This window comes from Eimeria tenella, genomic scaffold (assembly GCF_000499545.2).
Source record: "Eimeria tenella Houghton genomic scaffold, Eth_scaff114, whole genome shotgun sequence".
Classification (NCBI taxonomy): domain Eukaryota; phylum Apicomplexa; class Conoidasida; order Eucoccidiorida; family Eimeriidae; genus Eimeria; species Eimeria tenella.
The window spans coordinates 55,435-72,349 of NW_013541478.1; the positions used below are offsets into that span (position 1 = coordinate 55,435).

Sequence of the window (16,915 nt, forward strand, 5' to 3'; positions counted from 1 at the left end):
TCGGCTGTTTCTCGTGCTGCTGATGACTTGTCTGTGGCAGCAGCACAGACAGCAGTTGCTGCTGCTGCTGCTGCTGTTGGCGACGATGCTGGCGCCTGGGAAATGTGGATGCGGCGCTCGGGGCTGCCGCTGCATCACCAGCAGCAGCAGCAGCAACTGCGGGCTGCTGCTGCAGATATGGCCCAAATGCCTTCTGTTCAGACGCATGAACGGCAGACGCCACAGCAGCAGCAGCAAGTACAGCAGTTCTTCATGCTGCAGCAGCAGCATGCAGAGGCCATGCACCGTCAACCTCTTGCAGGCGCCCCTGAAGATCAGCAACAACCGCAGCAGCCGCAGCAGCAGCAGCAGCAGCAGCAGGGGATTGTGATGGGTCGTGCAGCGCAAATGACATCTACCCTGAAGAACCTCCTCGGAATCGGGGGACCTCATGGGCAGCACCAAGAGCCGCAGCAGCAGCTGAGACAAGTAGATGAGCAGCAAAAGCCCCCAGCTGGCGCGTCTCCAGAAAAGCTGTCTGAGACGCAGCGGCAGCTGCAGCAAGCTCACCAGCAACTGCTGCAGCAGTCAAAGGAGCAGGAGCAAAAGCAGCAGCAGCAGCTAGAGAAGCAGCAACACCAAGCGGAACAGCAGCAACAAGCACCAGCCCCTGCTCCACCTAAAACCTGGGCAGCTGCTATGGAGGAGTCATGCCGGCAGGAAAGGCAAAGGAAACAACAGCAGGAAAAGCAGCAGCAGCAAGAAAGGCAGCAGCAGCAGCAGGAAAAACAGCAGCAAGAGAAGCAGCCGCCGCAAAAGCCAGCTGAGAGGGAGAAGCACCCGCAAGACAAAAGGAACCCGCAGCAGCAGCAGGATAGACCACAGGAAAAGCAGCAGCAGCGCCAAACGAAGCAGCAGGAACAGCAGCAACGCCAGACGAAGCAGCAAGAGCAGCAACAACAAAAACAAGAGAAGCCGCAGCAGCTTCGTGAAAAGCAACAGAAGGCGCCCCAGGAGAAGGCCGCTTCGAGCGTCACCAAGCCAAAGGCTGTCAGTGCTGCTGCTGCTGGCGTTGCTGCAGCAGAGGCTGCAAAGGGTGGCTGGGAGGTAGCAGGTCACAAGGGCCAGCGAAAGAAGGAGCAACAGAAGCAACAGCAACAGCAACAGCAACAGCAGCCGCACCAGCAACAGCACCTGATGCAGCAGCAGCAGCAACCGTTGCAAGAGGTTAAGCAGCCTGAGGTGGACCCCAGGGCCCCCAAACTGCAGCAGCAGCAGCAGATAAGCAGGCGTGCTGCAGGAGAAGATGCTTCAGGAGAGCAGCAGCGGAGGACTGGCCTGGGGGGCCCCGCTCCTTGGGTGGCAGTTACTGCAGCAGTTGCGAGTAGACCTGTAACTTTGAAGGAAGTGATGGAGTTGCAAAGTGCAGAACAGTCCAGGGAAGCAGAGGAAAGGAGAAGAGAGGAAGAAGCAGCCTTAAAAGCGGTGAGTTCAACTGCACCATCGTGCTGCAGCAGTTGCTGCCTCGGGCGTTGCTGCTGTTTGCTGCTGCTGGACGCTGGCCCAGCTCCCTGGGGTTTGCAGTGCCGATGCTGCTGCGGCTTTTGCACAGAATAGTGTTTTTTTCTGCTTTTTGTAAAGTGTCTTTTCGCTGTAGCTGCGGGTTTGAGCTTGTTGTACTTGGTGCTGTGTTGATTTGTTGCTGCAGCATCAGCAGCAGCAGGAAGCATCTGCTGCTCGCCTTCGGTGGGCTACAATGCAGCGGAAGGACAACAACGGCCAGGTTATTGCGGGCTGGGGGAACCCTGCGTCCTTGGGGGCTCCAGGAACCCTGGGGGCCCCAGGGGCCCCTTCAGTGGGCTCTTCTGAAGATTTTCCAGATCTTCTTGAGGGCGCAACGAACACCTACACCAACAGCAGCGGCTCCGTGACGCCAGCTGTAGTGACGCCTGCTGCTGGTGCTGGTGCTGCAGCAGCAGCAGCAGCAGGTGCCGTGACTCCATCTCCGGTGGGCGGCGGCGAGGGCGCCTCCGGAACAGCTCGTAGAAATGCCCCCAGTACTAAAGGAAAGGTCAAGGGCAACACTCAGTCGCTCCAGGATTTTATTGCTGCTGCATCTCACAGCAAGAAAGAGGGCAGCACCTTGCCTCTGGGCGCGACTGCGTGGGCGCAGGGGGCCCCCAAGGGCCTCGCTGCCTCAGTGCCGCCCTTGACCCCCATTCAGCAGCAGCAGCAGCAGCAACAGCAACAGCAGCAACAACAGCGAGCTGCGGTTCCTGCACCTGTTAAGAGGGACGGAGAGGCAGCGACGAAGGCTCCGGCGGTTTCCTCTTCAGGTACGATCATAAACGTTTTTCCGCATACAGTAATTCTGCATTTCACGCCTTAAGTGTGTGATTTCAACGGCAACAGGCCCCTCACTGCATGCGGAGGGATGATCATGGCTGCGCAGGCACGAGGCGATCTGCTGGCGAAGAGCTACCTGCCGTGACTACCGGAGCTGCAGGTGGGGTCTCACCTCTGCTCTGCTGCTCCCGCTGTTGCTGCTGCTGCTGCTGCTGCGGGGGAGAGGCAGCGTGCCTCAGGTGGGAGCTTGTTTCTGGGTGCTTTGGAATGTGTGGAGATAACTTAAAGGCATGGCGTGTGAACGACTATGTTGCATCTGCAGCCGACAGTGGATCTCCAAAACGTGCTGCGGCACAGCTACAAGGTGCGAGTGCGAAATAGACAAGAGCGGAAGCACAGCAGTTGCCGGATATGTTCGTATTTGCAAATTACGATCAACAGTGAAGCGCGTGCATTTGAGCAAAGATTTGCACACGAGGCAGACAGAGGCACTTAGGCTCATGCACATACTAACAGCGGCTGACAGACACAGCAGACAGGAGCATACAGAAATAGAGGCACAGACGATGAAGCAAGCAGGCCAGGGAGCCGGGCTTATCTCGTAGGATCAATAAAACTAGACAGACAGACACAAACGAAGGAACACCTTAGACAGTGAAAACGAGGGGCGGGAGGCAGCAGAAGTTTCGTTCCGTGGTGACGTGACTCTTTGCTATGGCAGAGTGGAAGTCGCTGTTGACGGAGTGCGAGCTGCCGTTGGAAGTTCCAATACTGGAGTATCTTGCGAGTATGAATGTGAGTTCGAAGCGTTTCTTTGAAGTGAACTTGCCGCGAGTAAACGGACACACGACTTTTTCGTGAAATGGATGCATGCCTAAGAGCTTCGCGAACCACGTCTTTTTGTTGCCAGCACGCTGAATTGCAACTAGACATTTTACCGTTGCAGTGAAAGTTTAATCCGTGTTGTCCTGCACTTATCTTGTTCTTCATTCTCCTTTTACGGCCTTAAGCACGATGTGGCTGCTTGGTGGGAGACGTGTTTCTAAGCAGTCCTTTACCACGCATTTTTACACCATATTTGGCTGGATGCTGCACAAGTTTTCCAGTCTCTGTGTTTGTTTCTTTTTGGCTTGCTTTGCGGCTGCATGCATGGTTGCGCTCACTGCTGGTCCATATTCAGGCATGAAGTGAGCTGCAGTGTAAATGACCGCGACTTTGTGAGCATGGAGCACTTGTGCGTTTCAGAACCCACTGGATGTGGAGGAATTTCTTCTAGAGAGCTTCCCCAACAACAAGAATCTACGTCTTTTTGCGGAGAACTTTGTGATGACGAACGACAAATACCTAAAGAAGCCCCAAAGTGAAAAGGGGGGCGTTCATGGTATGTTCTTCTCTCCACGTGAGCGTGATAGCACTGTTTTTGCAATGGGCAGGAAATAGATGAGAAAACGCGCAGCCGTGGTGGGGCATGGCAGTGCTTAGGCAGTGAAGCAGAAGCAGTGGAATAATCTATTCTTGAGAAGAAGATTAGTGCTCCGCCAGTGCATTCTTGTCGGCTCTATGCATGCTTGCATGGTGCTTTCGTCTGCGTATTAGCTGCTGCGCTTAATCTTTACTCTTATAGGACATACAAGAGCTGTTCGACAAGTAATGCATGCATAAGGTTTAACTTGCTTGTTTTGTTTCTAGCAACAACCTGGGAGGCGAGCCATGGAAAAGGAAGATCACGGAAGAAAAAGCCTCAAGGCCGTCCGGTAGACCCGTCCTTATTGGGTAAGGCAATGTTAGGTCGTGCTTACTTCATGTGTGTCTTGCGCCTCTGTTTTATACAGTTGCATTTTTGTTTGCTCATCTTACATTCGTATTACTTTTGTCGGCACGTGATCATCGCTGTTGGGACACACAATGCGTGTACAAGCGGGCAACTTAGCTTGCACAAACAAATTTGCTTGCCGATATTCTGTTATTGTACGTGCACGCGAAGTTGCACATGATAGCATCCACACGTGCCTATGTACAAACTTTACAGCTTTATCTGCGTAGTCATCCAAGTTGGTGCGTGTTGGTGCGCGTTTGTATGTATGCAACCAACACGCGTGTATGTAGTTCTGTGTGAAGACTGCGCATCTGTATGTTCGCGGAATGCGTGCACCTGCGCTTATATAGGTTGCAGATAGTATATATTCTTATTTTTTACTCGGTGGGCGGGCAATGTTGTTTGTTGTCAGGCTTCTCAGTGAAAAACAGTCGCTTCGGTTCTGGCCTTGAGGGGGCCGACTGAACTTAAGAGAAAGGAACAGACGAAAGATGGAATTTGGTGAAGGAGCAATATACTATCAATCACCAACTTATCAAGCGCACTATGTGAGCTCCGCAAGTGCGAGAGACGAGCTTCCTTACAGTGAGGCTGGTCACCCCGCAGGGGTTGCAGGCGCAGCTGCAGGTGCTGCAACTGTAGCAAGAGCGCAGCACGTACACGCATACAGCCCCGTCCCAGCTCCAACCAGATGGCTAGCTAGTTAGCTAGCTACTGCCCTTCGCCCCGCTTTCGCAGTCGGGGGCGGGCGTCTCCTCACTGCGATTGTAACTGTATCCGCCCTTTACTGTTGCACGCAGTGGCTGATGTCATGTGCTGCTGGGGCGATAATTTGGGTGTACGGGGCGGCAGCAACTAGAGCGGATCTTCAACCGCAGGTCCCAATGAACACAAGGGCGATTTTGTTTCATTCTTCCTTGCTACACGAAATCTGTAGTTCGGTGGTTCGTTGCTGAGCCTGGGAAGTAGCAACACCAGTAGCTCCCTCCACAGCCTTCACGAACAATTGATGTCTGCTGCCGCACTATCAGGAAGGGACGGCTACGGAAAAGCCAGTGATGCAAGATGGATGAGTCGATGCATGTATGAGCCTACCTGCAAGTCGGCTGGAGTATGCGTGTACCTACTAACTCGTATGGAAGTAGTAGAAGAAATGCACACCTGCGAATTCTAGTGTTCAGTGTTCCCGTTCATGTTGTCTTGCACATAAAGAACATACGTGCTCAGGGGCCTAACTTTAGAGCTTATGAAGTGAAGGACATTGATGCCTTTTCTCAGGCATGCACGTCTGCATAGGTGTTGCGCCACTAGTTTCATCCATAAATTGCAAAGGAAGACTGTGCAATATGCAATTAGCGGACCTCTCCGGAGAAGGAAGACGAATGCACAGCATGTAGCAGGAACCAAAGCTGAACTCTTAAAATTGAATCAACCTTGCAGCGTTTCAGCTGTATGTCTACACGCAGCCGCCTTTTGCTGACCAGGAGTGTTGTCATCTCGTGGTCAGCGCCTCCTCTGAATAGCGTTAACGTGGTTTCGCCCGAGCCTGTGCGTATCAGGCAGCCCTTGGATCTACTCCACACGACATTGCCCTCCCCCACTTCTGAGGCAGGCAGCAGAATGGCAGCATTTTGGCGAAAGTGGTGCAGCACTAGGCAAAGTTGGTCCTCATGGAGAAGCTGTGGGACACAAAGCAAGCAAAGCTTAGTGAGGAACGTTCTTTGCCTTCATTAGGCCTGCTCTCTTGACTTTGATGAGGCCTACACATTTTTTGTGAGGTCTGCATTTCAAGGGAGGGCGAACGAGGCAGCGAACGAGCTCCCCCGAGAAACGACACCGTCGCATCTCATTGAACGCAGGCTCTCGCGGAGCTTCTGCTGACAGTGCGAGTAGTTGCAGACCAGCGTGTAGTGAGGGCTTTTTTTTTATCTGTTTCTCCAGTTGGTTGAACAGGAAATGCGCCTTGGGAAGCAGGAATTAAGAGGCGTATTACGTGGACGACGTAAATGCCGCGCAATGCGCTGGACCTCAAACTCTTTTCAACCATCAGCAAGCTTGAGGTCAGCAGAGGTCGGAGCAGCCACGCATTGGGCAGACAGTTCCCGCCACAGTTTATCCGGAGAGGCAAGTCCTATTCATACACTGTCGTGCCTTCAACGTCGTCAAAGTTGTAGCAGCGCTGTAGTCAGTAGCAGCTAACTCCGTTGAGTCAGAATAGTCACTTTAACTTACTGTATGGCTGGAAATAAAGCGTGCCCATCGGCAGCAATACCAGTGGAACTGCCATAGGAACTGTTGACTGCCGGAAAATTTGGCAGATGCCACCTTACTCTTGGTGGGGCAATCAAGTCTTGAAACCGTTTGCAGTTCGCTGTGCTTCCCTAGAAAGTCTGCGCTTTTCTCAAAGCGCAAGAGGTCCTCACATCCTAGTCTCTAAAATGGCGCGTTGGTTGCAGGACCGAGGTGCCCTCGTAGAACATGCCATTCATGTGACAAATTAGGTTTAACAGTTTGCTTATTGCTGGCCCCAGCTGTCTCCATACAGGGCTAGAAACAAAATTATGGGGTCAGTTCCCGAATGCCATGCACAGAGTATCAGGAGATCCTCATCCCCTTTCGTCAGAAGCACACGGTACCATGCTATTGTTCTACTACATAGGTATTGTGAGATTTCATTCGCAGCCCGCAAGTAGGCTCTCAAAAAGGTCTTACTTAGTTTAGTGGAGTGGGAATACCCTTAGACTACCGGTTCCATGAGACTGAGTAGTCGAGGCTCTTTCACAAGAGCGCCCCACCCCCGTCATAGGCTCACCGTGTCTACCGCCCGCAACGCCGCCTAGATTACACATAATAGCTTTTCAAAGCTCGTGTACTAGTAGTTCTCTGCGCCGTGTGAAATGGTGGCCTGCTAATGCCAGCGTCAGCACGTCTATAAGCACGCTAGACCACAGAGTGCAGGTGGTTAAGAGTCTTGCATCGTAGTTTGCCTCAAGGAAATGCGCGGCAGAATCCTTTTGAAAACAACCGCTCCTTGTTGACGACAATTTGCTTGAGCATCGCCGCTTACCCTAAGGCACATTCGAGCATTGCTCTCGTGCATTTGCTATTGCAGCTAAGCAGTGCATGATGCTCGTATACGTTAGAGCTACGGCATACCCAACGGAAGATAGTTTGGCCCATTATGCTGCGTGCTTACGAAGACGCTGGTGTTTGCATGTACGGGTTGGCGGATGTGCGGCACTGTACCCTCTCTCAAGCGATTCATGCCACAGCGCTGGGGCTTTAACGCGTGGACACAGTGAAAGCAAGTCGTAGCTTAGGAAGCAGTGCTGTCCCGTAAACTGTGTAGAAGCCTGCAGCGGCGGTATATAGAGCCAAAATGTGCATTGCTTCACGGACGCTGGGACTGCCAACGCGGATCAAGAATGCCTCCCCGCTCTATCCTAAATACACATTTTCCATGCCAAGTGTTTTCACAAAGGTCTGCGTGTGGTGTTTCCCTTCAGACTCGGAGCACAGCAGAAACAGATATTATACTAGTGACTGCACTTACAAACGCAACACCTCAACTCAGCAGTAGACTGAAGATCCACCGCACGTCAATGAGTTTGCATACCAAGTCGATCCATAATTTTTGAGATTAGGGGCACTTTCGCACTTCTCCCTTACAATGTGTAGCGTCTACCCACGTGGCTACTCGTGCACTCGACCCCCGTGTTACTCTGATGCGAAGGGTGCTCATGGGATGGCGAGTTTGCACTTTGTTCAGGCAGCCAAGCTTGTCACAGACTCAAATGATATTTTACAACGTAGCAGATGAGTTGTACAGGGTGCTAGTGTCCCGAAGAACCGCCGAGTTGATCTCCCACGAGTTCAGCACGATCTCTTAAGCCACTCTGTTTTTGTCCTGATGATTGCATTACCTGTTCTTCTAAACGAAGTTTTTGTTGCTATGAGGCAGGATAGACTTTCTTATAGAGTGTGTGCGCGTGTGTGCATGTGTGTGTTGCTGGGGCTGAGTCTCAGCCCACACGGTGTAACGGAGAAAATTAGCCCTTCCTTTCCTCGTAACCTCTTCATTACTATTTCAGAGGAACATAAAGACAGTTTCCAAAATGCCTGAGGAACGAATACCGCTTCCGGCCTCGGGGGCCCACAGGCCCGGCGCTCCTCCTCTTCCTCCTCAGCGTGAGTGTGCTTCCCAACTTTTTCTTCCCCTTCCACTAGCTGCATCTAATAATTCGTGCTTGACAATACCTGTTGGCAGTGAAACGTGATGGCACGAGACAAGTTCGTGTGTGCGCACACGCCACACGGGGTCCCTGTAATGACCAGGGACGCACTCGCTCTGTTCCCTCCGCGATGTTTAGGAAGTCTCTCTTTAAACAGATCTGTCTGCTGGACTGGACGAGCGCCTGAGTGGCTGGCACAAACGTAGAAGAGGCCGTGGGCCTTTGCTTGTCGTGTGCTGTAGATTACGCGACGGCACTACCGAACTTAGATGACAGCTGCTACCATTCAACTTGATTGTGCCAAGCATGCTCGCACTTAGTAGCGGTTTCTTACGTGTGCCACGTTTTCTTTTATTTCAGGGTCTCCCGGCCACCCTGTGGCTGTCCTTCCTGCCGGTGCGGCGAGCGGCGCTTTTGCCGTTCCTGCGCACCTGCGTCGCGGTCGCTCTCTACTGGTTTTGACTCAAGACAACCAATACAAGCTTTCAGCACCTCCAGCAGATCCTCATGGAGCCCGTTCGCCATCTCGTGATGCGTGGAAGCCTGCGACGGGGACGACGCAGTCGCCAAGGGGGCCGGCAGAGGCGGAGAACACACCGGCCGAAATGGGGGTTACAAGCGCCCAAAGCACCCGCCAGCAGCCAGGTTCGAGACCTGTTAAACGGTTTAGTTTCCGAGCTGGGGTTGGACTCTCAATTGACGCTAGGAGCAGACAATTATCTCGCCGCCTCTCCTCTTTCGGCATGACGGAAGGAAATGTATTCGGTACTCTCGCCACAGGCGTACCTAGCGAAGCAGCTCCATCCGTCGATGCTGTCCTGAAAGAACAGGAAACTAACGGGAAGGTCCACTTACACTCAGCAGATCTGTTTGAACGGGTGAGTTCTGTAGGGCACAAATTCTGCTGCCCCGAAGCCTCCACGCCTTCCGTGTAGCTCTGGTATATATGGACATGGATATATGGGTCGTGGATGGGCTGATATATATATTGCTTCTCATTCAGCATGCCTTGAGGTAGCTTGTTTTTTGGCGTTCCCACCTGTGCTCTCGCGCAATGGATTTCGAATCCATGGCACTGTCGATCACGCATTTTCTTGGGGAACTTATGTGTCTGTCTCAGTCGACTGCGTCTGACTGAGTACGAACCCTTGCTTGTCGCTCTGAATGACTTTCTCAGTCGTCCCCTCTCCAGCGACTGCGACGGGCGTGGCGCTGCACTCTTCCTTCTGCACTTGAGAGCCAGCAGCTGCGTTTGGTGGAATCTGAGTGTCCAGTGGACCATCCATCATTGCATCAGTCTGAGGAAGTGCAGAAACAGCTCCGGGGGTTCTTCCCAGCCACATACGGGAAGAAGTACGTAGAGTTAGTGCCGGGCATGGGCAGCGGCACCGCATCTCCTAAGGAGCCTCAAGAGCATCAGCTTTCCAAAGCTCTGAGGATCGGGATAGTTCTCAGTGGGGGCCCCGCTCCAGGAGGGCACAATGTAATTGCTGGGCTGTATGACTTTGTCAAACAAAAACACTCCGAGTCAATGCTTGTGGGGTTCATGGGTGGCCTGGATGGGGTGATGAATCAAAACTACACGGCAAGTCACACGAACCATGCTAGTTTTTCCAGTTGACGAATATTGAGTCCATCTGCCTTGACAGCATGTAGTAATGCGAAGGATTACGCGCTGCATTAAATGAGGCTGTAGCACGCTCACACTAGATCTGAATACGAACAGCGGAAGCGCCGCTGCCCTTCGGAATTGAAATAGGATTTGCTGTAATCGGGAAAGTGAGACGGACGTGTGTGATGCCAGCGGGTTCTATTTCGCTGAAAAGATGCGCAGGGCTAATATAAGAGCTGTGATGCTTGGCGCCATAATTTCTCGCAGGTCGTGACAGAGGAGCTCATGGAAGACTTCAGGAACCAGGGAGGTTTCGATATGCTCTGGTCAGGACGTGGCAGAGTTGGTGGAGAGGAAGACATTCAACGGGCCAGAGAGGTAGGCTTTACTGCCAGGCATGTTCGGCCGGGACATTTCACCATATTGATTGGTAGCTTCACAGGGGGTGGATTCAGACGAGCATTTACTGAAAACTTATTTGGTCTCACGAAAAGCCCTGAGCTCCAAGGGGCTAAAGTTTAATACATTAAATTTCTTGTGAAGAACACCCACCATACTTTTCAAGCGTCGTCTGCAGACGCACAGCAATCTCGTCTGCAGACGAGATTGCTGTGGGTTTTCGGGCAAGTTAGATGGAGGGATGATTCGTGCGGTCATGTTAAGTAGCGGGGTACAAATAGTCTGCATGTGTTTTATATTCGGCGAATTAAATACAACAGGGGGTCAGCCGGAGCATCTTTCACCCCTTCATTTGTTTCCTTCCTGGATTGCCAATGAAGGGTTGGTTGGCCTCTCACTAAGGGCGCCCGCTGCCGACATGCTTGCTTTTGTGCAGCTGCCTTTTTTCCATTCCTGCAGGTCTGCGAATCATTGGAGCTGCACGGTTTCGTGCTGGTCGGCGGAGACGGGTCAAACAGCAACGCTGCATTACTAGCAGAGTCCTTTGAAACGAACCTCCCAAGTTGCTGTGTCATTGGAGTACCCAAGACAATTGACGGGGACTTGAAGAATGCTCTGATTGAGGCCTCCTTTGGGTTTGACACGGCGGCAAAGACATATTCGGAGCTCATCGGCAACCTGTGCATTGACGTCAACAGCTCCCAGAAAGTGTATCACTTTGTGAGAGTGATGGGCCGCAGCGCATCTCATCTCGTATTAGAGTGCGCAATGCAGGCGCGACCGAATCTCGTTTTCATCGGGGAAGAGGTGGAGAAGGAGAACATGTCGCTTGAGCAGATAGTGCAGGAACTTGTCGAACTTGTGCTTAAACGCGCGGCAGACGGAAAGATGTATGGCGTTATTCTTGTGCCGGAAGGCCTAATCGAGTTCATTCCGGAAATGAAGCAGCTCATTAAAGAACTTAATAGCGTTTTGAAAACAGGACAAGTGAGTGTGTCAGTTTGTGGAGCTCTCCTTACTAAGACATTTAAGCGGCAGGGAAAGACAAACACATGAACAGGCGCAACCCTCAGAGCAATGCTGGATATGAAGCTACCCCTATTTGAGGCTATGACTACGTCTGCGCACACAGACTTTCAAGCCAGAGCTACTGAAGACAACCCGTGCTGTTTGGGATTTCCTTCCTGATGTGATTCAAGACCAACTGCTTATGGACCGTGAAAGCACAGGCTACATCCAGGTGCGTTCATGCGGGACTCTTTTGGCCAGCGGTGTAGAAGAATTGCGCTCGGCGAAGCGTGCTCACCGTGCGCAAGGTGTTCCTTTCACGCTGCCCGGGCGCCTGGTATCAGCCGATCTGTTGAAAAGAAGCCAGCTTGCTCACACCGTTTTGATACAAGTTTGAGCAGCAGTTGTGCGCGTTAACAGAGCGACAAGATGAAAGCTTGACATCGAAAGGCAGGCCTGAACATTGCGAGTATTTGTTCTGTTTTTTGCACAGGTGGCGAAAATAGCAACTGAGAGGCTATTGATTTTGCTACTAGAAAATGAGCTGGCGAAGCAGGGGAAGGACCCTGAACAGTGGAGTTTCATGCCACATTACTTCGGCTATGAAGGGCGCTGCGCGATGCCGTCAAATTTTGATGCGAATTACTGTTATTCTCTTGGGTTCGTTGCGGGTACGATGTACTTCGACAAAGAGAAGAGATCATTGCCTTTGAATGCTCCCTACACACGTGTTTTGCGGCGAGTCTCGACTCCATTTGCTCTGCATGACAATGCAGTGTTGTAATACTGCATGGTTGCGCCTTTTTTGGTATTAGGCGCCCTTGTTGACAACAGAAGGAACGGATACATGTCCGTCGTGCGGAACCTTGATCAGCATCCCACCCTGTGGACGCCAGCAGGTGTGCAGGCGTTCTATGACCCTAGTGCTACGTTTGCAACACTGAAACAAGCAACTATCTGGCCTCAGTACAGGGCCACAAGTGGCTGGCTGCTCATATGAGCCTGTATGTACCGTTCAATGGACTATTTAACGCAGGCGTACCGTTCACGACGATGATGTGCGTCAAGGAGGACGCTAAAGGTGTAGCCTTCCCTGCAATCACGCGTTCTCTAGTGGACCTTGACGGTCCTCTGTTTAAAGTTTTTTGCCGGGTGAGTGCCGCTGCCACACGAAAAAATTTGCAGCTGTGCAAGAGGCCGTGAAACTTTGGAGGCCGTGACAGCTATGTGCGCAGACGTTTGCGTGAAGCAGAACACCACATACTGTGTGAGGCATTAAGACTGTAGTTACCTCTTGGCATAACGGGTTTCTGCAGTTTGGAAGTAGAATAGGATTTTTACACTGCATCTGTTAACTGTTTAATTTTGGTACAGGCCCGCGACCAGTGGAAGTTCGGTGATTTCTATCGCGTGCCTGGGCCGATTCAATTTGAGGGGCCCACGGCAGACGAGCCGCCGTATGCTGTATCCATTCCAACAGAGGATGAGCTTTTGCACCAGTCGGAGTCTGTTAGTTATGTCGGGGTGAGGTTTTTCTCATCGCAGCTGCATGCCTTGCCTAGCGCCTGTTTTGTGATGACCGCGCAGCAGGACCATACAGGCGGCTTGCCTTCGGCACCTCACTGGTTTGTAGCCGCCCTTACGGCTTTCATCGTGTCCTGGCTCTGCAGGTTGGTGGCCGTGTTGTCAAGAGCTTCGGCTTCTTGAGTGCATTGCAGCGCGAGCGATTGACACATCGTCCGCCTGTGCCTCCCCTATGCCTCGACCCGAAGTGCAAGGCGAGGCCGATGAAGCAGGTTCTTTGCAAGGACCCATACACTCAGCGTCAGGTGCTGATGCATTACCCGTACTTGGCAAACAGCACTTTATTTTACCTCCATGAAGTAGCACATGATAAATACACTCCACCAATCAACTTTGGCCTTCGCGTTGGATTCGTCCTGTTATCAAGACAGAGCCCTGGAGTCATGAACGTCCTGTGGGGACTTCATGAACGCCTGAAGATGGTACAGGGCAAGTGCCTGGCTTTCTTTGGTCTGAAGGGCCTGATTGAGAAAAATTATATTGAAATTACAGACGAAAATCTGGAACTGTTTTTAAACCAGGGAGGCTGCGAGCTCACAGGACGTAGCACTACTCATTGCTTGGGATCCGTCGAAAACCAAGAAGCTGTGAGGCAACGCTGCGAGGAGCTGATGCTAGACGGGTTGGTGATGCCGGGATCCGCTTTCGCCATGTCTGAAGCTGCACTGGTTGCAGAGTACTTCCTCGCGCGCCAATGCCGCACCTCCATCATCGGGGTTCCTGCTACTGGAAGCAACAATTTGGCTGGCGAGTTTATCGAGACCTGCGTTGGATTCGACAGCAGCACCAAGGTGTATGCGGCACTCATTGGCAACGTTCTTACGGATGCCGCCTCTATGCCGAAGTACTGGCATTTTATAAGACTCATGGGCAGGCAGCCTTCGTTCGAGGTAGGCCCCCATCGTCAAGCATTGTGAACAGTTTGGTACTTCTTTTCTCACGTTTTGCGAAACACGTGTAAACCAACTAATGGTTGTAAGGTTATTCGCGGTATTTTCTACTTCGTCGCTTAAGCGAGTGCTCTTTGTTTTGGATTTACTAGGTTCTGGAATGTGCGCTGCAAACCCATCCAAACGTCGTCATCATTGCAGAGGAGTATGGGGCTGCTGACAAGACTCTACTTCACGTTGTGCAGGTACGTTCAGGTAGCAAGCAAGCAAGAGAGCTCGAAGCACATGTGTTGGACTTATGGTTGTCCTGGAGTAGGTGCATCTGCGGTCCATCTTTTAGTGAGACCATATTGAACTGCGTGCTATTGTGCACATGCATTACCTTCAGGACATTGCAGATGTAGTCTGTCGTCGTGCAGAGTTGGGAAGGAACTTTGGAACTGTCTTGATTCCAGATGCACTTTTGATGCACTTGCCCAACATGAAGATTCTCCTGGCTGAGCTCCGGAGGATCATCAGAGAGGCGCAGTCAAAAGGAGAGATGAAAAAAGCACAGGTAACGAGCGAGCGGAGCTATTCGCACGCAGAACTGCAGACCCAGGTTTCATCACTGATTCCCTATCAGTTTGAAGCTCGAGTTTCTGTCAAAGGCACTGGTAGATCCGGGAAGATCCGGGAAGAGTTTAAGAGGCTTGACGTATAGCACTGTGGTTTGGTGAGGATTTAGAGTAACAAGCCGCTCCCACGGAAGAGCCGTAGCGTACCTCACACTTAGGATGGTGCTGGACTCATTTGGAGTGTTGTGCATTGTATGGTGCGTAATAGCAACAACTTATGGACGTGGATAGTTGGGCGGCGAACGAGCCCGACAGCTGGAACTGGAGACTGACTCCATGGAGTGCCGCGCTCTTTAAAACTTTCCCTAAATTCATCCGAAGGGAACTCGTCCAGGTTGATATGGGAGAGGTGCGTCCTACATCAATCAGGTGAATAGCTGTGGCCACGTGACGGCGCAGCGGAATCTTGCTGCGGGTATGATATGCTTGTCTGCAGATTCGTTTTGAGCGTCTCGAAACAGAGGAGCTTTTGGCCCAAATGGTTAAAGAAGAGTTAGAGTATAGGGCGTCAGTAGGCCGGTATTGCGGGAAATTCCAGGCTGTGACTCATTTTTTTGGTTACCAAGGGAGATCTTCAATGCCTTCGACCTTCGACGCAAATCTGGCTTACGCCTACGGGTGAGTCTTCGTGGTAACGGCCGCCTAGCTGACATACAGAGCATTCAGTCTTTTCATGTTTGAGTTCCTTTAGATTCGCTGTCTGATTTAGTAAGGAATGATTAAGTTAGTATTTAAGTCTGCGGAATTCGAAAATGCATGCGCTTACGGCGTAGTCCACCCAGCAGGGCTTGTTCCCCAGCCTTTGTGGTTCATGTTTGCAGGAACCTCGCCTCTATTTTAGTGGAATCAGGAGTAACGGGGCATTGCTGCAGCATCCGCGGCTTGTGTGGCAATCCAAAAGAATGGCACTTAGGCTCTGTGCCTTTTGTGTCGCTCATGCGTCTGGTACCAAATGTACAGGACAACCCTACCCTGACAGCGGCGACGCAGCGCACGGGCACTTCTGCAGCAGACGTTGGAATTGACCGTAGCTCAAGGACACCCAGTGTTACAGAGCAGCCAGTCATTCCCAGCTCTGAAGTTAGCCTTGATGGCAAAGCTTACAGGTGACAAGCTCCGCAGCGTTCAAGGGTAGTGCAGAGCACAACTTGAGGATAACAGTTCGTGTGGAATTTGAATGCTACAGTCAGTGTTACGTAGGAACTATGTCTCCTTCACTGAGACGATTCAGGGTCCGGCTTGTGCATTAGGAAACAGTATAGCTGCTTTGCTTCGCCTGTGGGTCCTTTTGTAGGTGGATGAAGACAGCGCTGGAACAGTGGATGATGGAGGATCGCTTCTGCAATCCTGGTCCCATACAGTTCTATGGCAAGTCACTGTACTGTAGCCAGGAGTGAACCCTCATCGTGTTTAATGCTACTGAACTAAACGTCGTGTAGCTAGTTAGTAATCCTGAGAGGTTGTCACGCGAGAAGACCGTTTCGCCAGAATATATGCAAGGTCGTGCGGCAGGAAGTGCATGCCCAACATGCCGCTGGTACAAGCCGTAATATGCGCATTTGGTGGCCTCCACGTCTTCAGCTGGAAACAGTGGGAAAGGATGCGCGAATCTTGGGTTTGTGATCCCCGTTTGTGTGCGGCTGCACGTACAGGCATTGGCGCAACATTCTTTAACCGCGTCCTGTACGAGGAGCAAGCGGAATACTTCGACATGGTGCGGCGCGTCGAGTGTTATACCAACATTCTGCGGAATACTTGCAGTTTTGGCGTGTCGGACCATATCCTAAAACACGCCTTTGTTTCCCTAACAGGGCTTCTTATGCTAGTGTTTCATTCTGACGAGCTCACCACGCGTATGCCGGCGCTTGGACAAAGTGATGAGACAGATTTTACAGATGTCGAGCCGGCTGCTCTCCGGAAGTCAACATGGAGAGATCAAGGCCCGCTCGGGCGGCCACCATCATCATCTAAACCACCTGGCAACTGAGCGAGAGCGATGCTTGTTTTGCAAATAACTGGTACAACTTTTCTCATGGGTACTTCGCTAATGGGCTGCTGGCGGTATTCGGTGGCAGAGTGCGAAGCCGAATACTGGTAGTGAGCCGGTTAGACCATAGCACGCAGTCAGTATAGCAGGATTAGGCTGTTGCTGATATACAACATAGGTTTCAGCCACACCCTGGCCTGCAGGAAGTCGTGGATGCAGGACGCCCTATATTGCGTCCTGTGAGACACTTGCTCGTGGTCTCGCCTGTAAAGTCTCTCTATCGCGTGGCGTCATGAATTGACTTGTGAAATACTTGCGAAAAGATACGCCATCTCTATTCCTTCTAAAGGATGCTGATAAGGAAAGGCACTACGGCAGTTCAAGTGAAGAACTATAAATGGGATGAAAACAGTTTTTGGCTAGTGTACGCCGGTGGGAAAAAAGC

General features: G+C 51.8%; 2 protein-coding genes across 2 annotated transcripts in view; both read left to right on the plus strand.

Moving 5' to 3' along the window:
• The window catches only part of ETH_00027635 (uncharacterized protein), a gene marked incomplete at both ends in the record, with an annotated part of 9,536 nt that extends 4,930 nt beyond the window's left edge, over window positions 1-4,606 (plus strand). The window contains 8 exons of the mRNA XM_013372953.1: window positions 41-1,464; window positions 1,688-2,315; window positions 2,432-2,485; window positions 2,648-2,689; window positions 3,047-3,120; window positions 3,571-3,706; window positions 4,015-4,098; window positions 4,554-4,606. Coding sequence (XP_013228407.1) covers window positions 41-1,464; window positions 1,688-2,315; window positions 2,432-2,485; window positions 2,648-2,689; window positions 3,047-3,120; window positions 3,571-3,706; window positions 4,015-4,098; window positions 4,554-4,606 — 2,495 coding nt within the window. The remainder of the gene's footprint in view (window positions 1-40; window positions 1,465-1,687; window positions 2,316-2,431; window positions 2,486-2,647; window positions 2,690-3,046; window positions 3,121-3,570; window positions 3,707-4,014; window positions 4,099-4,553) is intronic.
• Window positions 4,607-8,256: 3,650 nt separating this feature from the next.
• Window positions 8,257-16,470, plus strand: ETH_00027640 (phosphofructokinase, putative; the record flags this gene model as incomplete). The annotated part of the gene is made up of 18 exons (XM_013372954.1): window positions 8,257-8,329; window positions 8,734-9,251; window positions 9,551-9,937; window positions 10,253-10,363; window positions 10,844-11,371; window positions 11,517-11,624; window positions 11,886-12,063; window positions 12,208-12,291; window positions 12,429-12,544; window positions 12,767-12,916; window positions 13,063-13,866; window positions 14,019-14,111; window positions 14,255-14,422; window positions 14,692-14,832; window positions 14,920-15,101; window positions 15,305-15,589; window positions 15,778-15,851; window positions 16,136-16,470. The coding sequence occupies 18 exons, from the start codon at window positions 8,257-8,259 to the stop codon at window positions 16,468-16,470; spliced, it is 4,335 nt and encodes a 1,444-aa protein (XP_013228408.1).
• Window positions 16,471-16,915: the final 445 nt, after the last annotated feature.